This window comes from Siphateles boraxobius, unplaced genomic scaffold, assembly GCF_051911475.1.
Source record: "Siphateles boraxobius isolate OS27281-9 unplaced genomic scaffold, OSU_SipBor_1 29, whole genome shotgun sequence".
Classification (NCBI taxonomy): domain Eukaryota; kingdom Metazoa; phylum Chordata; class Actinopteri; order Cypriniformes; family Leuciscidae; genus Siphateles; species Siphateles boraxobius.
The window spans coordinates 5,285,263-5,310,792 of NW_027508908.1; the positions used below are offsets into that span (position 1 = coordinate 5,285,263).

General features: G+C 38.2%; 1 protein-coding gene across 2 annotated transcripts in view; it reads left to right on the forward strand.

Moving 5' to 3' along the window:
- Positions 1-25,530, forward strand: part of neurl1aa (neuralized E3 ubiquitin protein ligase 1Aa) — a 77,486-nt gene that overhangs the window by 46,637 nt on the left and 5,319 nt on the right. For both annotated transcript variants that reach the window (XM_077246259.1, XM_077246260.1), the window contains exons 2-4: positions 1,172-1,413; positions 3,145-3,466; positions 18,962-19,657. In XM_077246259.1, coding sequence (XP_077102374.1) covers positions 1,172-1,413; positions 3,145-3,466; positions 18,962-19,657 — 1,260 coding nt within the window. The remainder of the gene's footprint in view (positions 1-1,171; positions 1,414-3,144; positions 3,467-18,961; positions 19,658-25,530) is intronic.

The following is a 25,530-nucleotide window of genomic DNA, read 5'->3' on the forward strand; positions in this document are numbered from 1 at the left end:
AATTACACCAGTAGGTGGCGACAAGTGACTGTTAAAAACATGTATTTGTCATTGAATAATTCTTTCAAGAGATTCATTAAAAAATGCTGATTCGTCCAGTGAAGTCTTTATGAGCGAGTCAATTAATCATTTATTCAAACCGATTTTGTCATAATTAAAATTTTAAATTAATTATATATATATATATATATATATATATATATATAAATGCAATTAATATTTTGTCAGAAAGAGTTAACCTTGCCTAGAAGAAAGAGTGTATTGAAGGTTATACGATAAATAGATAGATAGATAGATAGATAGATAGATAGATAGATAGATAGATAGATAGATAGAACGCTATAATGATACGATAATACAAAATAAATACAATAGATTGATAGAACGAGATACAGCTCTACTAGTTTAGATAGAAGGCCTAGTTTAAAATGACTAGAAAACCTCTATTGTTTTGGCACAAGTATGCGTAGTTAAAAAGCGTTCAGACCTTGCTTGTGCGTTGTTCATCATTCATGTTGTATATGTGCACTTAAGTCTCAAATGAGCATGCCTGTGTTTCCTGCACCTCTATTCAGGAGTGGAGCTTTACACACACACACACACACACACTCACATGCATGCACACACATTTGAGTTGTGAGCTTGTAAGTGAGAAAAAGACTGCACAAGATAAAGACTGGCTGTTATGAATGAATACAGTGACAATAATCAGTCAACTAAATTTTCCATTACGTGACTAAAAGCAAAGACAAATCTGCAGTGCAACATACTATCCAATTCGTAAACTAATTGCAATAATTAAATGCTGTAGGAAACGCTGTAGCACTTTATGCTTCAGTATTGAAATTGTGCAGTTCAGTGCAGCCTGTTGGGAAAAAGATGAATCAGATTTATCTACAAAACTAAAAATCACTTTGTCCTATGAAAATGCTGTACATAAATGGGGTCAGACAAATCTCACCATGCAAGGGCTGATGCTGTTTTATGCGGTTCATTGATTTGAAAGTAAAGGCCAGGCTTTAGTCATATTGAGCTGGGGGTCTAAACATGATTACGGCTGAGAGAAGACTTATTTTCACACCATTATGTAGTTTTATAATTTTATCATTTGCAGTATTTTACCATGTTGACAGACCATGGTTTATAAATCGTCTTTCTTTCTCTCTTCTAGATTCTCTAGGTGGTCCGTTCCCATCAACAGCTCACCGATGCCACCACAAACCGAAGCGCTGTTTACCCTTGCATCCGTGCGGAGGTGTCCCCATGAGCCCCCTTCTCTTCCACCCCAATGCTAAAGGATCTCAGATAGTCATGGATCTATCACAGAGGAGCGCCAAACGCCAGGCCAGCTTTTGCAACGCAATCACGTTCAGCAACCGGCCCATTGCTCTTTATGAGCAGGTCCGCTTAAAGGTAAGAACAAGGATAGACACAGATGAATCTAGAGCAAGTTGAATATTTGGGAACTGTGGGATAATCTGAGGAGGAAGGTGGGTCCGGATTACACAAGTGGATGACACATGCAGCAAAAGAAAAGGTCTTTTTTTAAAAGGTACAGGGTATAATTGTTTTATGTTAAAATTAGGGCTGGGCAACGAGTAATCGCATCCAAAATAAAAGTTTGTGTTTACATAATATATGTGTGTGTACTGCGTATAATTATTTTGTATATTAATCGTGATTAATCGTTGCCCAGCCCTAGAATATGTAACCCATAACTCGTAAATAGAGATGCACCGATGTATAGTGGATATAATTATAATACCGATTATCAGCCGATAAAAGCAATTATTTTTTGGCATCATGCTGATGCCAAAATTTGAATTTGCACAGTACGCGCACCCAAGTGCACGGTTCCTCAATCCTGTCCTGCTGGGCCACTGTATTGCAGAATTTAGTTTCAACCCTAATCAAACACCTGAACAAGCTGGTCAAGGTCTTCAGTTACTAGAAAACTGCAAGTAGGCAATTTCAATCATGGTTAAAACTCTGCAGGACAGTGGCCCTCCAGGGCTGGATTTGAGGAACACTGCTCCAGCGGATGTGTAAAAAACAAAGTATACTTTAGGGAAATATGTTTGAAAACATTTGTGCAATTCCATTTGTTTCCACTAGAGGTGAAAAAATGCACTTCACCTTCCCACTTTTTTTTTTTTTTTTGCCTGCAATAGCGTTTTCTTTTTCTGTCTTTCTTGGTTTGTCCTTCTATCTTCACTGTACTTTAAAAGCACCACTCTAGAAAAGTTGGGCAAGTTCCCTCTTCCTATGTCAATGCAGTAAAAATCTAAAATAAACACTCCAATCTCAGACTGTGGCTCTCAATCTAGCCCAACCAGTTATTCTACCAACATACACAGATGGTTTTGTGTGTAAACTCACTCATTAGTCAAGTTCTCAATACTGGTATTCTCAGCAGCGTAGAGCCGCTGTGACATAAGTCATTGTGTTCTTGAATTGTTTGTAGGGCTCATTCCTGGAGTTACTGTAAATCAAATAAAACAGAGTGTCTCTATAGTCTAAACACACCACATGACTGCCTCATACATCCCCTGAATTGTCCGCTACGCTCAACCATTTAGGACCATCACAAAACATGCCCCCTGTTTGGCCTTCAGCTCTGCAACTGAAAGAAATACTAAAGCCAACTTTGATGGAATTACATTGAAAATAATCACGTTTAACAAGGTTTTAAAAGAAAGAACTGGAACCTTTTCAGCCAACAGAAAAGAAAAAAACACAAATGAAATGTAACAAAAATGAGATTAAATAGAGAGTGAATTAAGAATTTTGAATTTGGGAAACTTAATTAATTTTGGTTCTGCTAATGGCACACTGCACCTTTTAAAAGTGGCTTCAAAAATTAAAAGGACAACTCTGTATCTTAATTTCTACACAAATTAGGGGCATGTTAGTACCTTAGAGTAGTAATATGTACCCTTAAGGTACTACTATGAACCTTTTAGGGGTAAATAAGGTTACAAAGATTTCCCTTTAAGGGTACTGTCCCAGTGACAAGCTGCTGTATGCCTAAAGGTACAATCTTTGTTTCCATGTTTTCTTCAACATTTCTATGCTATGCAATGACTCAAAAAGAACACCGTCTTATGTCATAAAGATAACAGATACATTTTTTCCTGTCTTTAGATAACTAAAAAGCAGTGCTGCTGGAGTGGCGCTCTCCGACTGGGCTTCACTTCTAAAGACCCGTCTCGAATCAACCCCGACAGTCTACCCAAATATGCCTGCCCTGACCTGGTATCCCAGAGTGGCTTCTGGGCCAAGGCCCTGCCAGAAGAGTTTGCAAATGAAGGAAACCTCATTTCCTTCTGGGTGGATAAGAAAGGGAGAGTATTTTATCGCATCAACGATTCCAGCCCCATGCTGTTCTTTAGCGGCGTTCGGACCACAGAGCCACTGTGGGCCCTTATAGATGTCTATGGTCTGACCAGAGGAGTGCAACTGCTGGGTGAGAAAAATAACTGTCCACATGTGTATCATCACCTTAATAAGTTTTCTGCTCTAACAGTGTGTAAAAGGAAATACTTCGCAGCAATGTTTTTAAAAGTTTGTTTTTAGAAAAACTCAATGTGTATCTTAAATTGTCACATTCAATTGAACAAATTACGTGAGATTGATTTTTACAATTTACTGAGAAATTTGTTCTGCTAGTATAGCTATGAGTGAATCCCGGTGTTAGTCATACAAGCGTTTTTCGAGGAATGGTGAAAATTAGACAATGAACTTTGTGTGCAAATTTTAGATGCAAAAAAAAAATCTTTAGGAATATTTTACGCTTATGTTTTTCCCTTACATGAACAAACAATTTCCTCCAGTTTCCTCCCAAAATCTTTTAATCTAAGGCCCTTTGTCTATGAAAACCTGCTAATCAAGCAATCCCACATTCGCCATGCATAGTTAACTCACTTAAAGTTCTTGATAGAAAAAAACTGAATCGAAAATTAGTTCTGGATTGATGACGCTAGACGCACATCCGAAGTAGCGCGTCGACTCAAAAATAACCGAATGAGCCGGTTCAACCAACTGTCGAAGTTTGCCGAGGATGACAAGTGAGTTGCTGACACTACGCACATGCGTGTGTATTACCGAGGACTTGAATGAGCCTGATGTGCAATGTAAGTTTCTTTAAAAACAAGAAAATAAATTTTCTAATGACTAATTTTATTAAATAGGGCTACATTTTTTTATTAAAACATGGGAAAAACCTGAATTTTACTATGGTTTATTGTGGATGCAGATTATATTTTAAGATTATATATTAAAATAAATCCAGGAGTTTATAAAACGGTTTAAGTTTATAATGGTTTATTTCATTCAATATAGATGTGTAGAGCATATATGCATTTGTGCATCAATGTCTGTAATGTGTGCTGTAGGTGCGAAACTTTTAGGAAACTTATATCCATGATTGGTCAGTCATATCCAACACGAAGGATCAGCGAACACCATTAACTTAAGTAAATGAAAAGTGAATGAAAATGAATGCGTTCACACAAATAATTTTATTTGAATGTTTCAATATGCGTTGTTGACGCAAATCAAGCGTAGCATCAGTTCTGGCAGGTCACGTTAGTCAAGCTCGCGTCAGCTGATTCACGTCTATAGGAATACGACACCTATCACTGTATACTTATATAAGCTCCTTCAGTATTATCAGCAGCTAGTTTTTTTTTTTTACAGAGAATTACCCTCCTCCATCCCCAGCTCCTCCTCTTGTCAGTCAGGATTTGGCATTCTGATTCCCCTTTGAATCAGAATAAATTCTCGAACTATGTTGTACTTTAAAATCTTGAATTAATGATATCTGCATACATTCATGCTCGTTCTGTTCTGTTTACCCTAAGGGGGGTTATTGTGCTCTCCCTGCTCTTATCCATTTTAGGCTGCATTGATCCACAGGGAGTTCTTGTCCAGAATGGAACCATACCGCCAATCCAGATTATATGCTAATTGTCAATCGTATTTGACAATAGTGGTCCTGACAGAAATTACTTTATTTGTATGTCATTGATATAACATGACACTGAGTAGTTAGAAAAGCAATGATTAGTGACATCATTGCTTGATGACATAACCAGTTCATTGAAACGAACTGTCCGAAAGAGCCGGTTCTCAGAAATGAATCGGATTTTACATCACTAATCTACACCCCCAAAACTTGTACAGTCCTGGACCCAGTAACATTAAACAGTTTTGATTTATATTCTGTTGAATGTTTGATGATCGCATAGCTTTCATGTGCGTAAGCAATGATGCGTTATTGCGCCCCCTACCGTAAAACAATGAAAACATGGATTGCCAGAAAAACTCATCAATCGCGGGGAAATGTTGGTCATAAAAAACAGAAAAATCTTGCCAATGGTGGGGAAATATTTAAGCTTACATTTATCAATTTAAAAGTGCTTTTCTACTTTAGTTAAACACAAGATACATTTTGGGATAATAAACTGGCTGCTCATGAAAAAAAAGTTTTGAACGAATCATTCAGACCAGTTTTGTGAACCGAATATCTGACTGAAAATAATGATTTGTTCACAAATCGGACATCATTACATCTCTGAACTAGGGTGCATTTCCTCCAATTTTCCTAAAATGTGCATTTTCCCTATGTAAAGCATTGAGTTTTTGAGTAAATTAAATTATACAAAGTTGTCTTGAAAACTATTTTTTTGACTGTTTGACTGCAAGTGTGTGATCAAGAATAGTTCTTGCTCTAAACACAGTAAATCAGAGAGCTTAAACCTGAAGGCAGCGGTCTGGATGTATTGCTGTATATAATCACAGTCAACATTGTCATGAGTAGAACATACCATACGCCATGCTTTGATGTACCGCTGTGTGTACGGGTGTCTGTGCTTGAAGTGGAGGTTTGGCGGTAAGAGGAGAGACATTCACATCTCACACGCATACATACAGCAGGCTTTAATGCTGTCATCCCCCAGGGTTAATTATAGAACCAGGTCACATACACCAGAGATAGCTCCATTTATCCTAATTGAGCACTGTGGCAATTGACGGCAGCCTCTCTGTCTGCTATCTGTCCACGGTGTGGGATGTGTTTCGTTACATGTGCGAGTAACATTATCAGTACCTTTGCCTCACAAAGACAGCGTTGACATGCACTGCTGAACCTGTGTTCTTCGACGGTCTACTGCCACGCTGAAACAAAAGAATGTGTGCGTGTAAGTCTGTTCCACACTGCATGCAAAAGAAGCATGAACAGTCAAACCAAAAATTAATCAGACAACACTTTTTTTTTTACTAGTGGGTATATATACTGCTGGACATATAGTTCTACACTACAGACGCTATAGACACTTTAGTTTATGTAAGTGAGGATAGCAAAATAAAGTTAACTGTCACATATTATATCCCAAAATTCTTCATACAGTGGGCTACTAGTAAAATGTATAAACATTTGGGTCCAAAAATGATTCAGACACTTTGACCTGACCATGTTTTGCTTGAGTGTTTTTTCTTTAATAACTAATGTGACTTTTTTACACCGCAGACTGAATAAAATTAAGCATTGCCTGGTAATTGGTATTATCTAATTGTGTACTTAAATTTAACAGCTGACAGCTATTCAACTTAATTCATTTGTGAGACAGTGGCCATATCAACTGATTTGATAACTCCTGAGTTCTTTTCATATTTTATTACCATTTTCTAAACTATAGCGAATAAACTGTGATAATGTGAGAAATGTTGATGGTGTCTAAATAAATTTTGGTTTGACTGTTTTTATTAGCCGCCTATATTAGCAGATAACAGCACTGTCCATATGTACGCAGCACGGTGCTTCCTAGCACAAGCATAGGTGTAAGATTCGGCACTGAAAGTGCTCTAGAAACTTATCAAGACCATTTTTCGCAACACCGACTATGAACAACCACAAAAAAGCAAACTGTTCATCCGACATTTGAAATGTGTAAGCATATCCACGCTTTTTTACCTCACAAGCAGTACGTCACATTTTATCTTCCCAGAAGGGTTTGTAAGTGTGTGTAGAGCCTGCAGAGCACGATCAAAAGAGCTCTTCCTGTATTTCCATCAAACGTTGCTCCTGGAGTGCTGATGCCAGAACTGAAACAATCACATTTGAGTGTCAATTTCCTGTGGGCTGACATGTAATGCCATTATTTACAGGACGCAGGAAGGAAGAACTTGTGACAGTACACAAAGCCTGAAGAATCACAAATTGACCCCATTAGCATTTACTTTCTTAATACACTTGCTTGGTCTTATTTATCCCTTTTCCACCAAAAAAGAACTGGTTCGGAACTGGTGCTGGTTCAAAGTTGGTTCAAACTTGGTTCTACTTGCGAACCTTCTAAGAACCTATTTGTTTTTCCACTAACTAGAGAGCCCAGCGAACGACGTCGTTACGTCACTGTGTACGTCGCGTCTTAGCTTTCCCTGAAACGCTTGCGACAAATTTAAGCATAACAATTACAATGGCGGACTACAACGTCTTTCTGCAAATGTTTCTCCTGGCTTTGCGATCCTATATTGGGGTCAGACTATCTTTCTACTAGCACTGTGTTTTTAGCAATGGCGGTCACAACCTTTCCCGTCGTGTTGTTGGTCACCCCGTCCCCAGCGTAAGCATGACGTGGTAAAAGAACGGTTCTCTGGTTCTAGTCCAGCAAAGAGTTGGTGCCGGTTTGGAACCAATTCTCCTGGCCGAGAACCGGTTCTTTGACTGTCGAAACACAAAGAACTGGTTCGCGAGTAGGCACCGGCTCCAAACCAGCTCTCAAAATGCGTTGGTGGAAAAGGGGTAATTGTGAACCACTGGTGCATAATCAATCAATAAAGATTTAGCCTTAGTATTAAGTTACTTTTGTTTGCAATGGTGCCTTTCTAAATAATAATTTTTATCCTGGATGACATTAATGCAATGAAGGTTAGGTCAATAATAATAACAAATAACAATAAATTATTAGCAAATCACTAAATAGTGCATTACCATTGTAATGCTCTTGAGGGTGAACTTGACCTTTAGCTTCCACGTCCCAGTTAAAAGGCTAAAAGTGGCTGACGGCAGCTGTTTCAGAAGGGAGTAGTCCTCCACAATCATACGCAAACTCAAAACGGGTCTAGCTTCATTTTGGTCTAGAACGCCCACTTTTCTCAATTAAGATCCCAATGGATAAAAGTCCCAACCTACATTTTTATTCTTTAATATTCTGTCCTACATGGTTGGAGATGTAGGCCTAATGGTTAGAGAGTCAAAGCAAGGCCCCTAACCCCGAATCGCTCCCAGGGCACTGCAGTGAATGGCTACCCACTGTTCTTAGTGTGTTAAATGCAGAGGACAAATTCAGGCCTTCACGTCACTTCACTTACTAGGAAATGTCGCATTACAGAAGAAAAACTATGGTGAATGCAGTTTCATGTTAACATAAATAAAAGGGTTTTTTTCTTTTTCATTTGTTCCTCAGTTCTTGTGCTTGATAAATAAAGCTTTGATTGGGAATGGAATAACCATTTGCGAATCATTTATAGAATGAGGTTTCAAGATTAATTGAAAACATTCTGTGGCCCATTTGTACAGATGCCATAAGTTCTTTCTTGTAATTTCAGGCGTTCTTATCTTCTGTTTTAAGTGCCTTAGGCCTAAATATGTGATGAAATTTTCACATGCACCTGTGACTTTGAAACATACACACACACATACAGATGATTGTACACACTCTTACGACACAGCTTTCACTAAGGCTTGAGATCCTTTCAGGTACCTGTCCAACTGAATAACATGCCTATTATGCTGGTGTATATGAGCATTTATTGCTGAAACGTACATTGATCATGGCCTGAAGTATGCATTCGAGGACAGTCTCCAAGTTGACATTTAATAAATCCACCATAACTCATAAAGCACTATGATTATTTTATGATTTATCATAATCTTGAGTCTTGAGAAAGGGTTAATTGTAAAAACTATTTTTACTTGCCTGTACAAATTAAGACCAGCATTGTTAAAGGTGATTTTATTTTCCTATGGTTAAATTACTTTCTAGCTTGAAACAGCAACATTGGCTCAACCAGGTGTGCATTTGTGGGCGTGGCTATCTGTGTAACCAAGCAATGACAGGGTGTTTGGGAAACCTGTTTGAAAACATTATTTTTGCAGTTCTAGTTTGTGACACTTGTAGCGCAGAAATTACACACTTTACCTTTAAGAGAAGGCTTTTCCAGTCACTTTAAAATAGGCAGTGACACTGATATACTGTATCCTTGCTTCTGAAAGGTGTTAAAATTCTCCCTGCTCAATAAAACTCTGACAGGGAAAAATATAGCTATGAGCAGTAAACCAGCCTCCTGCACGTAAATACTCATTCACTCCTTAGAGGCAACCACTCACACACTGTGATCTCCTGTCTGTTGAACTTCCCTTTTCTCGTGTAATATCCGCTCCTCAACACTCTTTATCGCCCCTGCAGCTAGGAGGTGATACCATGACAGTTCTGCGGTAATTCTTTCTAGCATGTGATTAAAATCTTGCAGGACTTTGAACCTTGCTAGTGTGTTGTAGTTATCAGGGTTCCAGAATATAAAGGTGAAATTAAATCGTCCCCTGAGGCATTTGGAAATGCAATGAGGCTGGAATGTTGTTTAATAAATAACCCAGCCCTCAGCTACCCTCTCCTGAAATACGCTGGCCAGGCTAAATGCGTCAAATGCTGGTAAACCATTTCATTGGAAAGCACCTATTCACCCCCCAAAAATTATATAGTGGCACAAACCTTTGTACTAAATACAGTTTCCCAATTAGCAGGCCAGAATTCTCACCCTTTACATTCATAAATTGGATTTGGAATTGGAATGACAGGAAGAGTAATTTACCAAATTGCAATTCAAACAAAGACAGCGTAATGCATTCTGGGAAAGTGTTCTTCCACTCTGGTCCACAAAAGTTAACTTATTAAATATGATTAAATATATAAACTAAATACAAATTTCAGTGTCTATCAATACATTTATATAAAAAGCAGATAAACTTTCAAATGGTTTTGTACTGATAAAAATGTGATTTTTTTATTAGACTATACTGCATGAACTCAAAACCCTGATGGATTGGGATGGAAACTTGAAACCCTGATGAAAACTATTGAACATTTCAGATGTGACTAACAAGACTAAAGAGAAGAAGAGCCCATAGTGTAAGTCTGGTACAGAAGCCATGTATATTTACGTTTTACTGACAGAAATGTGATATGAATCTGTTTAAATCATTTGAGATAAAGTTTGCTGAAAAATTTATTATTGTTTAAAGGGTTAGTTCACCCAAAAATGAAAATTATATCATTAATTACTCATCCTCATGTCATTCTAAACCCGTAAGACTTAAGTTTATCTGTGGAACACAAATTAAGGTATTTGTAACGAAATCTGAGAGATTTCTGTCCCTCCATTGTCAGCTACGCAACTGATACTTTGACGTTTCAAAAAGTTCATAAAGAGATCATACAACTAATTCATATGAATTAAGCGGTTTAGTCCAAATTTTCTGAGGAGACTCGATTGCTTTATTTGATATAACAGATTGAATGTAGGCTTTTATTCACATATAAACATTGATCAGCACACATAAACAGAAGCTCAACCGAATCTGCTTGACGCACGAGAACAAACCTCTTGCTGAAGCTCAAACGTGCTGCGTAACACACGAGAATGAACCTCATTGGTTCTCGCACATCAAGTAAACATGCTTGAGCTTCCGTTTATAACAACTGATGTGTACGTTGATGAATGTTCATATGTGAAAAGCTTAAATTAAATCTGTTCAGCGTATAAAACGATCGTGTTTAGAAAATTTTGTACCGCTCAATTCATATGGATCAGTTTTACGGCCCCTTTATGAACATGAACGGTCAATGGAGAGTACAGAAATCTCTCAGATTTCATCAAAAATATCTTTGTTTCGAAGATGAATGGAAGTCTGGCAGGTCTGGTACCACATCACAGTGAGTAAATGATGACAGAATTTTCACTTTAACTTAAAGGCTTTGTGTTCCCAGTGTACAGAAATCTAGCGAAAGAAAATATTATATTATAAGAAAATCTAATAAAAATAGAATAAGATTTTCCTTCATTAAAAATATTCTACTAGAGGAAAGCTTTCTGGGTAATTAGAAACAAAATTAGTAAGAATGAGTTTTTAGTTTACAAAAGACCCATTTTGATTGACATGCAAGTTTGACTTGGCTACGGTCAGTCATTCCAGGCTATATATCCCTAATTGAAATTCCCATGCTGAAAGCATAAAATCCTTCAAAAAATATTTCTTAAATATGGACTATTTACACTATTCTGCCAGAAAGAGTGAATTAGTGAGACTGATGGGTTTATCTGCGCAGAGTTATTAACAGTAGTAATTGCATTTGTTTGGCTGGCCAGCTGCATTTGGGAGGAGCAAATTAAATAAATTAGAACAACAGATGTTGTACCATTTGGCTATTTGACAGTATTTTATGTTTTGAAAAATAAGGAAGAAGTGCTTGTCATGGGGTCAGATTGTGTTTTTAAGAGCTCACACCAACATAGGAAGCTCTGGGAAGAGTGCTCAAGGTGACGGGAAAGTGTAGCGTGACCCATCCCAAAAACAGAACACCTTCCTTTTCCTGCCGTTAAGTGTCCTTATATCCCTTCTCCACACTTAGAACTCCCCTTTTCCTTAATTTTTCTCATGCCAAGGCCTTAGGACATCCAAACATGGACAGTGCTGCTGAGATAAGGTGTGGCTGTCTTATATATAGGCAGAGCACTTCAGGGCCTCTTTGAGGGAGTTATGGCCAAACATCAGTTTATAGACTGCTAGATAAACATCCACATATTCGGAGCTACGCAGACCTTCTCACATTTCCTGGGTTAGAGTCTTGGTGCAAAATCTCAGTATGCCTTCAATTTGCTGGGTTTAATTAATCATGGTGGTACAACTGAGAAAAGCCTTGGACTGTTAACATTGTTATTGTATGGGAATGGGGGGAAAATAATAACATAATTAGTTCGTAATCCACAGCCTAGTCTTATTTACTTTTTGTGGTTTGAATTGGTTAGTGTGATTTTCCAGCCCCAGGCGAGGGGTTGAAAAATAAGTGGGATTTGTAATATAGCTGACATTTTATAGCATTTTAATAAAAGACTACCAAGATAAAATTAGTATTTCTTTAGAATAAGCTGCACCATTAAATCGTTCACAGTAAGACCAGGAACATGTATTGTAAAAGTAAAACGGGTTAATTTGGATTCCATGTGAACTTCAGTCGTGATGTGAGGCAAGGAAACCATGATTGGCCTGACAAAAAATTAGATATGAGCCACATTGAGGGTCTTTTGTGGCTTTCTGGTTGTTTTTGGCTATATATGTGTGTTTCAGAGAGAGAAAGTGAGAAATGACCCCAGGGAAGGAGGTTTGTGACCCAGAGATCATTTGTCAATGGGTCCACGTGTTGCCTGTGTGGCCATTATTCCAAACAAAGAGACCCAACAGCCAAGCATGGCATAGAGCCAGCACGTTGTACTGAAACCTCTCCTGTCTCCCCCTACTGTTTCTCTTAAACACACACACACACACACTTACATGTGCCATATGCACCAGCATCACACTGCACTGCGGGCCCACGCTCTCTTCCCACGTCCAGTTTTTTGTTCATGTTGAACTTCTAACAAACTGGGATACAATCATGAACCTTGTGAGACAGAACGAAAAATTTCCTTTCAATAAAATGAGAAAATGACATGCACAAAAATAATACAGCTACTTCTATAGAAATAGATAAATCAGCAAATAAAATCGAGAATGACAAATTCATAAGAACCTTATACAGTGCCTGTAAACGTTCAAAGAACGTGCACTTCCATTTTTGGCTATTACATTCCCGCCCAGGATCTTTCTGATTGAACCAAGAGCTGCTTTTGTTTATCAAAAGCCTCATCTGGTAATTTTCCACTGCTTTTTTGTGTTTAGCCCAACAGGTGCTGGAGCCTGGTGCTAACCAAAAAAAAGCACCTTAAATAAAAAAGGACAATCAAAATGGGTATTTGCTTTCGGTCAGCGCAGCTGCGTCCCATCGCCAAAGTAACACAATAATGCGCAAGCCTGGATTCGTTTTTTTTTTCTTATCTAGAGAGATTTATATTTTCAAAGAGATTACAAACTGGTCTCAGCCAGTCAAATTGCAGAATAGGTTTGTGTGAAAGCTGCCAATGAGACAAAGGAAATGTGGCGATTGGCAGCCAAGCAGGTGCAGGGTAATTAGAGGGGCAGCAGCTGCCACCGGTCATAGACATCTTGGCACGAACGCTCTCTTGTCTTTGCCCCTCCCTCGCTTTTTCCATTCCCCTTCCTTCAAGCTTCCCAGTCAGAGCATGCACAAACCCTGGAGTCGATGTCTGCTCCCTCGGAGTGGCTAAGCAAGTTCATTCAGTAATTAAAACTCACTTGTTCGCTAAAATGGAGAATATCACATGGAAACTGTAGGCAAACCTTCAGGCGTCTAACGGCTCCTTTTGAAGAGTCTGTTGATGAATGTTCAGAGCAGACAGATTTAAGCCACTTTTGTCAGACGTTCTGTCATGACTGACAAAGACAATTTGTGTCTCAGCTATGTAAAAACCATATTGACAGCTAGAGTCAAGAACTCCGCATCCTATAGACCATGTTATGTGCTTCTGCAAGCTGCCATGATGCTCATAGTCAAACAAGTTGAAAGCATTCCATTCTCAAATGAATATAAAAACTTGAAACCCTTACAACTCGCCTGCATTAAACATGCCACTAGATAGCATTTACGCTAATTTGCCAACATATAAATGTTTGTGGTCCTAAGATAATAAAGCGAATTAAACAAACTAAAAAACGTTGAAAAAAACAAAAACAATGATATAGTGAAAACTAAAGAAAAAAGAAACTAAAAAACGTGTATGAACATCATCTTTGATATGTTTGCAGGCGTTTTTCACTGCTTTTATAAGAACAGAAAAGGGGCTTGACTTTAGTTAATCATTAATCCAGACAGTATTCAAACCGCTACTGTGAGCAAGACAATTCAAGTGACATGTTAGTAAATATGATTAATCCCAAACACTGACTGTGTGAATCTAACCTTTGTCACTGTAAAACTGATTATATCACATCTTTTGCACATCTGTTATCAGTCAGAATCCTGAGACAGATCTGGTTATAGTACTGTATGATCCCACAAAGATTGAGAACAGCTATAGGGGAAAAAAAAAGATAGGAACATGAAGAGACAGGAATGAGATGGCGAGAGAGAGACAAGGATGAACAACATAAGAATAGCTGGATAACATCCACCCAAAAGCATTCAATATAATTTTTGATCATTGCTTGTATCCCTGTCCACTTCTTTTTTTTCCTCTTATTTGATTTGTCCAGAAAGAAGCGTCATGTCTATTCAAACTAGACTTTAGGTTTGTGTTAGTACTAGGGAGGTTGGCCACTGAAGCCTGGATTAATCCTGTTTACAGCATGGCTTTACTCTAATGAACCTGATCTGAGACACACTCCAGCCAGACCCCCTGCGGTGATGTCATTATCCGGTTCTCTGCCCAATCCAACTGGGTGGGTTCAGATGCATGTGGATTTTAACCATGCATTTAGCTGTTAGTTCATCCAGAAATTAAATTCTGATTCATCTAATCACCCTCATGTCAATCCCCAAACAAAAATAACTTTTTTTTTTCAGAAAAAAAATGAATTTCATAAAATGAAACCATACGGTTACCAGGGGCTGTGAGGCTTCCTGGTGGATAAAAAGGCACCATAAAAGTGGTTTCAGTCAGCAATGCCAATTCCTTTATGTGGCAAGTTTGAACATGTGCAATCGAGAGTAAGATTTGAGAGCTACGGCAGAGGGCTTTTTGATTACCATATACTTTTGCTAAATGAGAAAGAGCAGCTTGAACATTTTTCAAAACAAATCTCTACTGGAGAAAGTAATCATAAAATTGGATCAACATAGAGGCGAGTAAATCATTTTCATTTTACAATAGTTATTTGGTAAATTATACTTTTGCTAAAAGGAGGCAAGGAAGCTCTCATTTTAATGATGTCTTTATTATCTCCAGAGATTTTTTCCCCTTCTTTCCCATAAATGACTTTAATACATTTGTGGTTGTGTTAAAGTTAGTGCCCCTGGGCTGTCCCCACACTCTCCTTTGGAGTGTTTAATATTACACTAATTAGCTCAGACTACCACACTTGTTTCTTTCCAAGACACTTTGAAGCTCCCAGAAAAAAATGTCTTTAAAGGGATCAATAAGGAAAATTAAGTCATATGTTGGGACACCTCATGCAGCAGCTCAATGAATTTGAAAACATCTAGGCAGATTTTCTGTGTGCAAATTAAAGTCTACGTACTCAGATTCATTTATCTTAGAGTGATGTAATATCTGGGAGTCATTTGAGAGCCGATTATGGGATTCAGAGAGCTGCTAAACAGAATACTTTTTCCATAAATATCCAAGTCAGATATTGCTAGTAGGAAGATCAGAAAATGGAGGCAGGCCTAATACTTTACACACAAACACAAAATACCTATATGGTATAACTAGCATGAAAGGACAATGAACCCTAACCAACACAAGAAAAGGAAAAAAAGTCTTTATTACTTTATTACTAAACAAGTACTGTTTATCTGTACTAAACAAGCTGTAGTAAGCCGTTTTTATCCCCAAGTCATGTTAATACTGCTTTGTTGACTTTTATTCTGAAGAAAAGCAATTGTGTCACAGATATTGCTTCATTGTGTTTGTACAGTAGCCTTGAATATTAGGAATTAATCTCTATGTCAACCACACTTCGTCTTTCATCCTGATGGAAATGAGTAACGTCCTTATAAAACTAGATATAGGGGGGTTGAAGAATCATTTTTTCTTGATCTGTCTCTTTCGCTTTTGTTTGCTGACACACACACACACACACACACACACACACACACACACACACACACACACACACACACACACACACACACTCGCTTTATCAACAGTCAACAGTCTCTGTGGGTCACAGGAAGAGAAATATAGGCAGAAGGAGAGAGTGGCCCTCTGGAGGAAAGGTCTCTCACTTTCCTTTTATCTTCCTCTATCACACTTCTTGACCTCCACCTTCTTTTCATCTTCAAGTCGCTTCCTTCTCTGTTTAACCATCTCTATGTTTGTAAAAGATGTAAAATATTGTTATATGCCTGTGGGGACAAAATGCCCTTCTCATAAAAATAGTTTTGCTTTGTAATGAAAAAGCAAATGTCTGATGCTGGTGTATAGATACATTTGAAATATATTTCACTGAGTAGGTTGAATAATGTTCTTCTAAGTTATCAATGTTATGGAGAAAGGGCTAATTTTAACAAGCTAATTAGCACGGGGCAGCCAATTTTAGTGCTAATATTTTTGTCTGGGGTCTGACGGTCTTCGATTGCACAGATGAGGTCTAAATACAGAGCACACTCCAGTGGGGCTATCTGTTACAAAAGGATGCACGACAGTCTTCAGCTTGTTTGAGTGCTGAGCTATGATAAGCTAAGCTAGCCTACTTCTAAACTACTGTAATATGCTATTTGAGGCTACTAGGAATGAGGAATTAAATCTGGTGTATGCATTGCATGTTGCTAGCGTAGCATTTCATTCATATTTTTTACTATTTTAGGCAGTTGGGTGAGGCGCAGAGGGTATGTTGTGATTGCTGTACTATGCTGGCCTACTATACCATTACTATAAAGTTCTATTCCTGGTAGCCGGTTAAGTAACTGGTATAAATGGTAAAGAATGTAAAGAGACACTCGTTGGTACATTTTGGAAACAACTTTAGCTCGGTGTATACTAATGAACAGTAGGACTCAAGTTAGATTTTTGAATTCTTTTTTATGCTTGTTGTATTAGTCTTTGTAGCATGCTTTTGTTTGGCAATAGTCTGGTCAAGCTGGTGTTCAATTGGTTGTCCAGATGTTCTCCCAGTTGACAATTGCCCGAAAACCATCCAAAACTCAAGGTTGCTTCTCAAGCAAGGGGTTGTGGGCCACTAGGGGGCCTCAGCAAACCCCCAATAAGTCTTAAAATTATTTAAATTTAGTTAACAATCTTAATTAAAATGTAAAAGAAAAAGAGAACTTAAAGATTAACAACAATAAACTTGCAGTTACAGGTCAGATGTTTTTCAATGCGACCTCAGTATGAACAGTCATATCAGAATGCATGCTAGACTGGGTAAACCCAGCCCGATCTGCCGGCGATTTGATTTTGCCCTGCAGCTCAGGCTGAAAACCTGTACATTTTTCTATCCTGCTTCCATTACAAATCTGAAGGGACCAATCACAAACTGGCTTATCCACCTGGCGCGGTATTGACGGGTTTAACACGATGAGGAAAGAGAAGCGACGGCAAGCAGCTTTTGACAAATCGAGTGGGGGTAAATACCACTCACTTTCATGTTGTTGTTTTTTTGCACAACCTGCAAAAATCGCTTGATGCCATTTCTGCTTCTGCAAACTGCTGGTCAGTGCTACAAACCATCATGTTTGTTGACACGTTTCTTGCCTGGAGTTTTCGCGTCGCTCTGCAAATGCAAAGTACGTCACCGGATCATTGGACTGATTGGTTGAAGGACTATCCAAATGCGTACAGAGTCATTTGAACTATGCCCGTTGATCACGCCTCTTGTGCAGTAGAAAATACAGAGCAGACTTCCCAGACTAATGTTCAATCTTAAAAGATTGAGCTTGGTCTGGTGATAGCCAGACTAAATGCATGCCACTTTTTCATCACTCTAGAGCAGTGATTCTCAAACCTGTCCTAGGGTCCCCTCGCCACTGCACATTTTATATGTTTCCCTCATCAGACACACCCAATTCAAGTCTTGCAGTCTGTACTAATGTGCTAATGAGTTGAATCAGGTGTGTTAGGTGAGGGAGACATGCAAAATGTGCAGTGGCTAGGGGTCCCCAGGACAGGTTTGAGAATCACTGCTCTAGAGCAACATCCATCACAATTCTGCGCTCATGGGAGTCACTTCAAAGATTTTACATACCCGACGTTATTAAGACAGCTTGCAAAAGGTAGTCAGTGGAAGGACAGTGATGTGTCAGAACTCATAAGTATTAGTGACAGCTCTATATACAAGCAAAACATGAGGGATCATATCATAAATGTTTAAAAACTCGGTAACACTTTACAATAAAGTATAATTTGTTAACTAACATGGACTAACCATGAGCAATACATTTATTACTGTAATCTGTATTACTGTTCATTGTTTGTTCATGTTAGTTCACAGTGCATTAACTAATGTTAACAAATACAACTTTTGATTTTAATAATGTATTGGTAAGGGCTGAAATTAAAATGAACAAAGATTAATAAATGCTGTAGAAGTACAGGTCATTATTATTTCATGTTATCTAATAAAGTTAACTAATGTTTACTAATGTTATTGTAAAGTGTTACCAAAAACTGTGCTCTTTTTTTGCATCCTCCTCTTTGTTTGTTTTTTATATTGCCTGCGCTTAAATTCACTAGCTTTGGCGGCAGATCAAAATATGAATAAACACATAATCTCTTACTTTAATATCCTCCATGTTTACTTCCGTCTTTTTACGGTTCTTTTGCGTTCTTCTTTTGTTATCTTTTCTCATGCGGTTCAGTCCAGGACCATGATCTGTTCACACTGGAATCTGATATTTGCCACATTTAAAACAACAATGTGAACAGCTATACAAAAAAAATCTGATCTGAGCAATAAATCGGAATTGAGCACTGAGGCTCGCAGTGTGAACGTAGCCTTAGTGATAGATGGTGATATTGTCCAAGCTGATTAATTGCTTAATGTTTGTCAATTATCTAGGCTCAACCATTAAATAAGGCAATACTATATGAAACAATTAGCTAATCTGTGCATCTCATCTCTGTCCCACAGACAGTGAAGTCGTCCCTCCAGACCTTCTCCGCCCACGATCCTTCACTACAGTACGTGGATCCACCTCTTTACGACGTGAAGTAGACACCTCCCGCCTGTCCGTCAGTCTATGTGATCTTAACCTGCAACAAGATGATGCCAGGCTTCGACTCCCTCCCGCTCCCGTTGCCTGTCCCATTCCTCAAAACTCCATGAACTCCCAGCAGTCCACACTGCTTCCTCACACCTTGGAATGTGATCTACGTTTCCACCAGCTTCGAGGTGCCCACATCAGAACCCTTAACGAACAGACCGTGGCACGATCCGAACACAACCGTGAAGAACGCACGCTGGTCTTCACGGATCGCCCGCTGCGAATTGGCGAAACCATCTTCATCAAAGTCATTAAGTCCAGCCCTGCTCGTTTTGGGTCTCTTTCATATGGTGTGACATCATGTGACCCCGCAGTGCTTCGCCCGAGTGACCTTCCTTACAATCCCGAAGCACTGGTAGACCGTAAGGAGTTCTGGGCGGTGTGCAGGGTGCCTACTGCTTTGCAGAGTGGCGATATACTGGGATTCTTGGTCACACAGGAAGGGGAAGTAATTCTGAGTCATAATGGCACCAATGTTGGCATGCAGGTGTGTGTGGACAACTCACGACCACTCTGGATGTTCTTTGGACTGCATGGTGCTGTCACACAGTTGAGGATTCTAGGTAAGCATTACCTAGATGTGTTAGTTCAACTTCGACAAAACTAGGGATGCACGATATATCGGCCACCATATCTGTATCGATGTTCATATTTAATGGCATCATTATTGGCCCATTAAGAAAATGTTGGCGATATATTAAAGCCGATTAAGGATCATTTCCTTCAGATGCACACTGTTCGCCACAGTGGTTTTGAATTGCTTGAAATATGATTAAGATCACTTCAAAAAAGGAAATGGCTATATAATCATATAGGCTACATAAAATTATCATCACAACATTATAAATGTGTGCTTGGGACATGTTTTTTATGGTGAGACTTTTGGTTTTGCAATCAGACTCTAAAAAATTATTTACAAATTTGGATTTAGATTTATCGGACAATATATTGGTTAATGGTGTTCAAATATAAATAATTATCGGCTATTTGTGTCAGCCAAAATTTTCATATCCTGCATCCCTACACAAAACAAACTGGTATGATTTCAGTTGGACTAAAACTTTGACATGAACATTTTTAAATAATTATCCATTTAGTCCAACTGAAATTGGGGCTTAAAATGTGTTTAAAATGCGACTGCAAACTCACATTCAGGTGTGGAATGCCACTTTTCACAAATCAATTCTTGCTGGGTAATATGACATCAAGTCCTGTCCTTCTATTTATAGTTACATATTTTGTCCTCTAATAAAACAGCGTTGTAATACAGTTTCACACTGAACTGTAAGGATTTTGCTTACACATCTCAGCTTATTAAACCCAAGGTGGGTTCCAATATATTTTATTAAATTATATACATTTAAAATAGTCTTTGCTATTTAATTCCTTAAAGCAGTACATTATATACAATCAAATAACTTTTAAAAAATGTGCTGTTGCTAGGTCTAACAGATTCATTTCAATTAAAACATTTTTTATCACTTCAATTTTGTTGATAAATAAACAATTCAGAAGCACTCAAGTAACCTTTCAGAACACCAGACAGTGCTCCAGGTCTCACCCACACACCTGTGACTGACACACTTTCAGTAAAGTTTGAACTAAACAAAGTACTGTATATGCTAAAGACAGGTATTACAGGAGTATGAGTGGGAGGGGTGTGACCTCCGTTAGCTTTGTATGCACTTTCCAAGATGTCTGTGTCGCTGGAAGCACATTCCTCTCGCTCCTCACGCTGCACACACATCTCATTAGCATGCAGCGAAGGAAAAGAAATGAGAAAGTGAAGAGGAGAGTGGGCGATTCACACTTCATTTGAGAGCATTCATTTGAGAACATTTCTCTCGTTTACATCTTTTTTTTCTTTCAAGATTCAAGGTTCAAAACGTCATTGTAATAACAATTTAGTTGTGCTCTGATTGTGCTTATTTAACAGTACCGGCAGAAGTAATATAGAATAATAGACATGAAACATAAGGAAATCTGAAAGAAATACCAGAGTTTGCAATTCTACAAAAGAATAGTTTTATGTAAGCTTAGGTTTTAGAATTTGGTTCTGTGTAAATAAAGATAATTAAAATATTAATCCATTTAGCATTACTAATCTGCAAGTATCATTTTGATTCAAAAATGCCATCAATTAGTGACTGTAATTGGAAAATAAAACAAGCCAGTGGAAGGATACTAGAGATTTGAAAGTAGCAACCCCTGTGTTGCCATAGACAATGGTTAATATAAAACTATGCTTAATGTTATTATTGATCAAGAAGAATCAAGTATACCAGAGAGCCATGTAGTAAAGATACATTTATATATTTTTAAGACCACACAATTCAGAATGCAAAGATTGTGACTGTTAGTAAGCATACAGGTAACTCTCTGTTAGATTGCACTGTCCTGCAAGCACAGTAATTAAATCTAGTGTCAATAAATAAAATGCACAAACACATGAATATAATAGAAACAATACAAACACTTTTCCTTCTTGATTCTCTCCATCTGCAGTTTATTTGTTATGGAAAGGTGTGTCTGCTAGCTAATTGATCACTTAACGCATTATATATATATATATATATATATATATAAATATATATATATCCCCACATTTTGAATGGTAGTGTATACACATATGAAATATACTTGTTCTAAAATCAGTGTGAATGTGTGAACCTGACTAAAAGTGACATTTAATTAACGTCTGTTCATTTTTCTCAACCAAACCACTTCTATACTGAATGCAGTGCACTGCCACTAGAGTGCGGATCGGGCCGAATTTTTTGTCCGAGCCCGGCCCGCGTCCGACAGAGCAGTAACCGAACCTGACCCGAGCCCGACAGGCATAAAGATATTTATGTCCGAGCCCGACCCCGACAGTTAAAATCCCATTTTTTTCTCATACTAATGACACATGTGCATTTGTTTGTGTGGAAAGTCTGCTTTTATTAAGCAACTGTAGGAAGACATTCGGAAACGTCAGCAGGATGAGTGCATCAGCGCGCACGGAGAAACAAGCGCACTTAACGCAGGCGCGCATTCACGTGTTTCGTTGTCACGGCTACATAAACAAATTTCCGCACACAGGAAGACAGATGTTATGGACAGATGTAATATTTTACATGTATTTTAATCACAAAAACGAACATTTGCATCACGTGAAAGCATCGGGCACATTGGCTACCAACATAATAAGCTGTTTTAAATTTAAAATGTTCAATGCCATATCGCGCTGATGTGACCGAGCCCGACCCGAACCCGAACATAATTTCTAAATATCTGTCCGAACCCGGCCCGGCCCGTCGGGCTCGGTTCGGGTATCCATCCTCTAACTGCCACCAGTAATTTCAGTTCGAGACCCCTGATGTTGGACATATGTGAAGACATAGGCAGCTCAGAGCTTGGCTTAAGCATAAAATGAACTATTTGACAGATGAATGTTGTGACTGTTTATACCACGCAAGCTGATTTAGTCAGTACCTCTTTGGTATTCAAAATATAGAAAAGACTTTCTGCCATGTTGACACATAGTGCTCATTTTACACATGGCAAAGGGCTTTAGAGAGGGCTGACTTTCTCTATTAGTTTTTTTTTTTTTTTTAAGTCTCTCCCTCTACGGGTGGAGGTTAGAGAGACTCAGCTGTTCTTGTGTCTCTGTTAATCTAGTAGAGATGCGCTTGACAAGGCCTGGCCCTTGTGATCCAGGGCCAGTTGCTGAGGCCCTGTTGAAGGGGATTTATGATGCATCTATGTGTGGAATGACAGAAAGGTGGAATGGCATGTCAGGCTCACAAAGGATCACGCTCTGTGGACCCCATCTCATATATAACCCCTCACCCTGACTCCATCTTAATCGAGGATCACACTGTAGGACTTGCATACTGTATGCAAATATGTGAGGAAAGAAAACACACATGTATAATTTACACCACTGACGGGCCCAAGACAGAACCTTGGGGAATCCCACCGACTCCTAATGTTATTAACTCTAATACTGTCATAGATCTCATCCAGGGTAAATACACACAACACGCATATATAGACTAATCTCAGAGAGAGTATATTCATGGGTTTTTAGGTCAGCATAGCATTTTAGTTCAGCCAATTCTGCCTCTCATATGCACACACACACATATATATATATATATATATATATATATATATATATATATATATATATATATATATCAGAAGATCCAGCATACTAGAAATGAGGTCAGTTCAATTTAATTGAGTCTAGGCTCTACTTTAAAAGGCCCTGAAATCTTACCGTGCCCATTATTAAGGATGGAAAGGGAGTCTGTTTCCGATTCAGATTCCAATTAATGGTTACCTTAATAATTATTTTAATAATTCTATAAGAACAGACTAGCACCCCTCAAATATGCATGATCATATACACCATATATAATCATATATTCTAAAACAAGCCTTATCAACAGATTTTCATGTTTCTTCATATTAAAATACAATTTAATACAAAACCCAATATGTATCATTTGTTATAGGAACAACCAATCAGTAAATAGGCTGAATTTATTTGCGGTTCAGTGAATAAGTCAATAAGTGCTCCAAATGATTCAGTCAGTGAGAGAATTGCTGTTCTATTCTATTCAAGCTGTATAGATTAGGTCTGCTAGTTAAAATTCTTGCTAAAGATAGGTGGCTTTACTTTTTGGTCGCCTGGATGTCGGATCTGTTAACGAATCTCAGGCCAGCATGATCTTTAAAGATTTTAGGTGACACTTGATTTAAACCTGACATTTTAAAACTTAGATTTAAATCTGACACCTTTAAAGGTGTCAGATTTAGATTCCGTCCTGAAGCTCCAACAGCCAGAACAATGTACTGAGATTAGTGAAACAAACACCCCCATAACATCCACAAACACAGTACCTGTACTGTGTAGTTCTGCGAAGAGGGTGACACAGTTACAATACCAGCTTCCTTGATAAGTTTCTGATATAGACTACAGTCTCCTACGGTTTGCACCAAAAAAAGTGTCTAAGTCTGAGGCGGTAACTAGGGTTGCAAAATTCTGGGAATTTTCAAAGATGGAAACTTTCCATGGGAATTAATGGGAATTTAAGGGAATTAACATGAATTTATGGGAATAAACGGGAAATCGGGAATAAAGTGGGAATTTTCAAAGTTGAGGGTTGGCTCTTCATATGGAACTTAATTATAGTTGAGGAAAGTATATTTTAGCATAATCTTGACTAAAACAAACAGATGCCATTCAAATACACTTGAATATCCATGCCATTCCTCAATATAGAACACTGCTTACTGCATGGCTATTGAGACCACACCCCCTACTGGCACTGTGCATGCCTCCATCACATGTACAGAAGCCCAAAGCACAAGACTATTGAAGGCACACATTTGAGCCTGTGGACTAAACAAAGTGAAGTAAGTTTTGATGTTATGGGAAAATATATTTATTAAATGTTTAAATTGCAAATATCACATACAAATGTATTCATCTAGTAGCAATGCTGATAAGTTAGATGCTAAATAAGCTAGCATAACTTTATTTACCACATAAGGCAGATTCTAGCTACCTCATGTGGCTGTTTTTCTCTGCCTCCTGTAATATGTTTTCAAGATCATTCCAGTTTAGCTAGCCTTACTATTTATGTATCTGTTCATGCCATTGCATTAGTATTCTTACTAGGCTGACAGACATCACGATGTTTAGCTGACGTCGCAATGCCCCCCCCCCCCCCCCATGGTTTCCATGGTGACGCGTCATGCTTGGCACGTGATTCACCACAGCCAAAATAGCGCTGTATGATTAATTCTAAATATTAACAAACTTGCTTAACGTGTTATAAACTATCTTCTATTCCGATTCTCAAATATGTGTAAGTGAGTTTGTTTTGTAGTTTAAAAAACCTTTATAAGTTATCTTGATCTGTAACGTGAGATGGGCGCCGTGTTTGGGCCGCAGTTCAGAGATTCCTGTCTGTTGGATTTAAGTTATTACAGCGTGTGAATTCATCAGTTTCTCCCGAAATACATGAAAGTAAGTGGCCGGTGAACCGAAAATAATAAATTCTTCCATGAAACAAGTGATTGTTCAGTAAAATAATTAAAACTTGTTCTTTTCTACTTACAAATAAATCTGTTGAAATCTCTGTTGAAAACATTTTGCATGGATGTTTTCTCATGACTTCTGTTTATATTTATGCTTGGATATGATACAATGATCGATTTCATTACAATGAATTCCCAGTTAGTTCCCCTAAATTCCCATTAATTCCCATAATTCCCAATATTCCCATGGAAAGTTTCTAATATGGAATATTTCCAAAATTCCCCAGCTTAACTTCCCATGGAAACTTTCCGGAAATTTACCGGAAATGTTTCCGCCCTTTTCCAACCCTAGCGGTAACTTCACTGATTATGTGATGTATATTACACACAAAATGTTTCAATC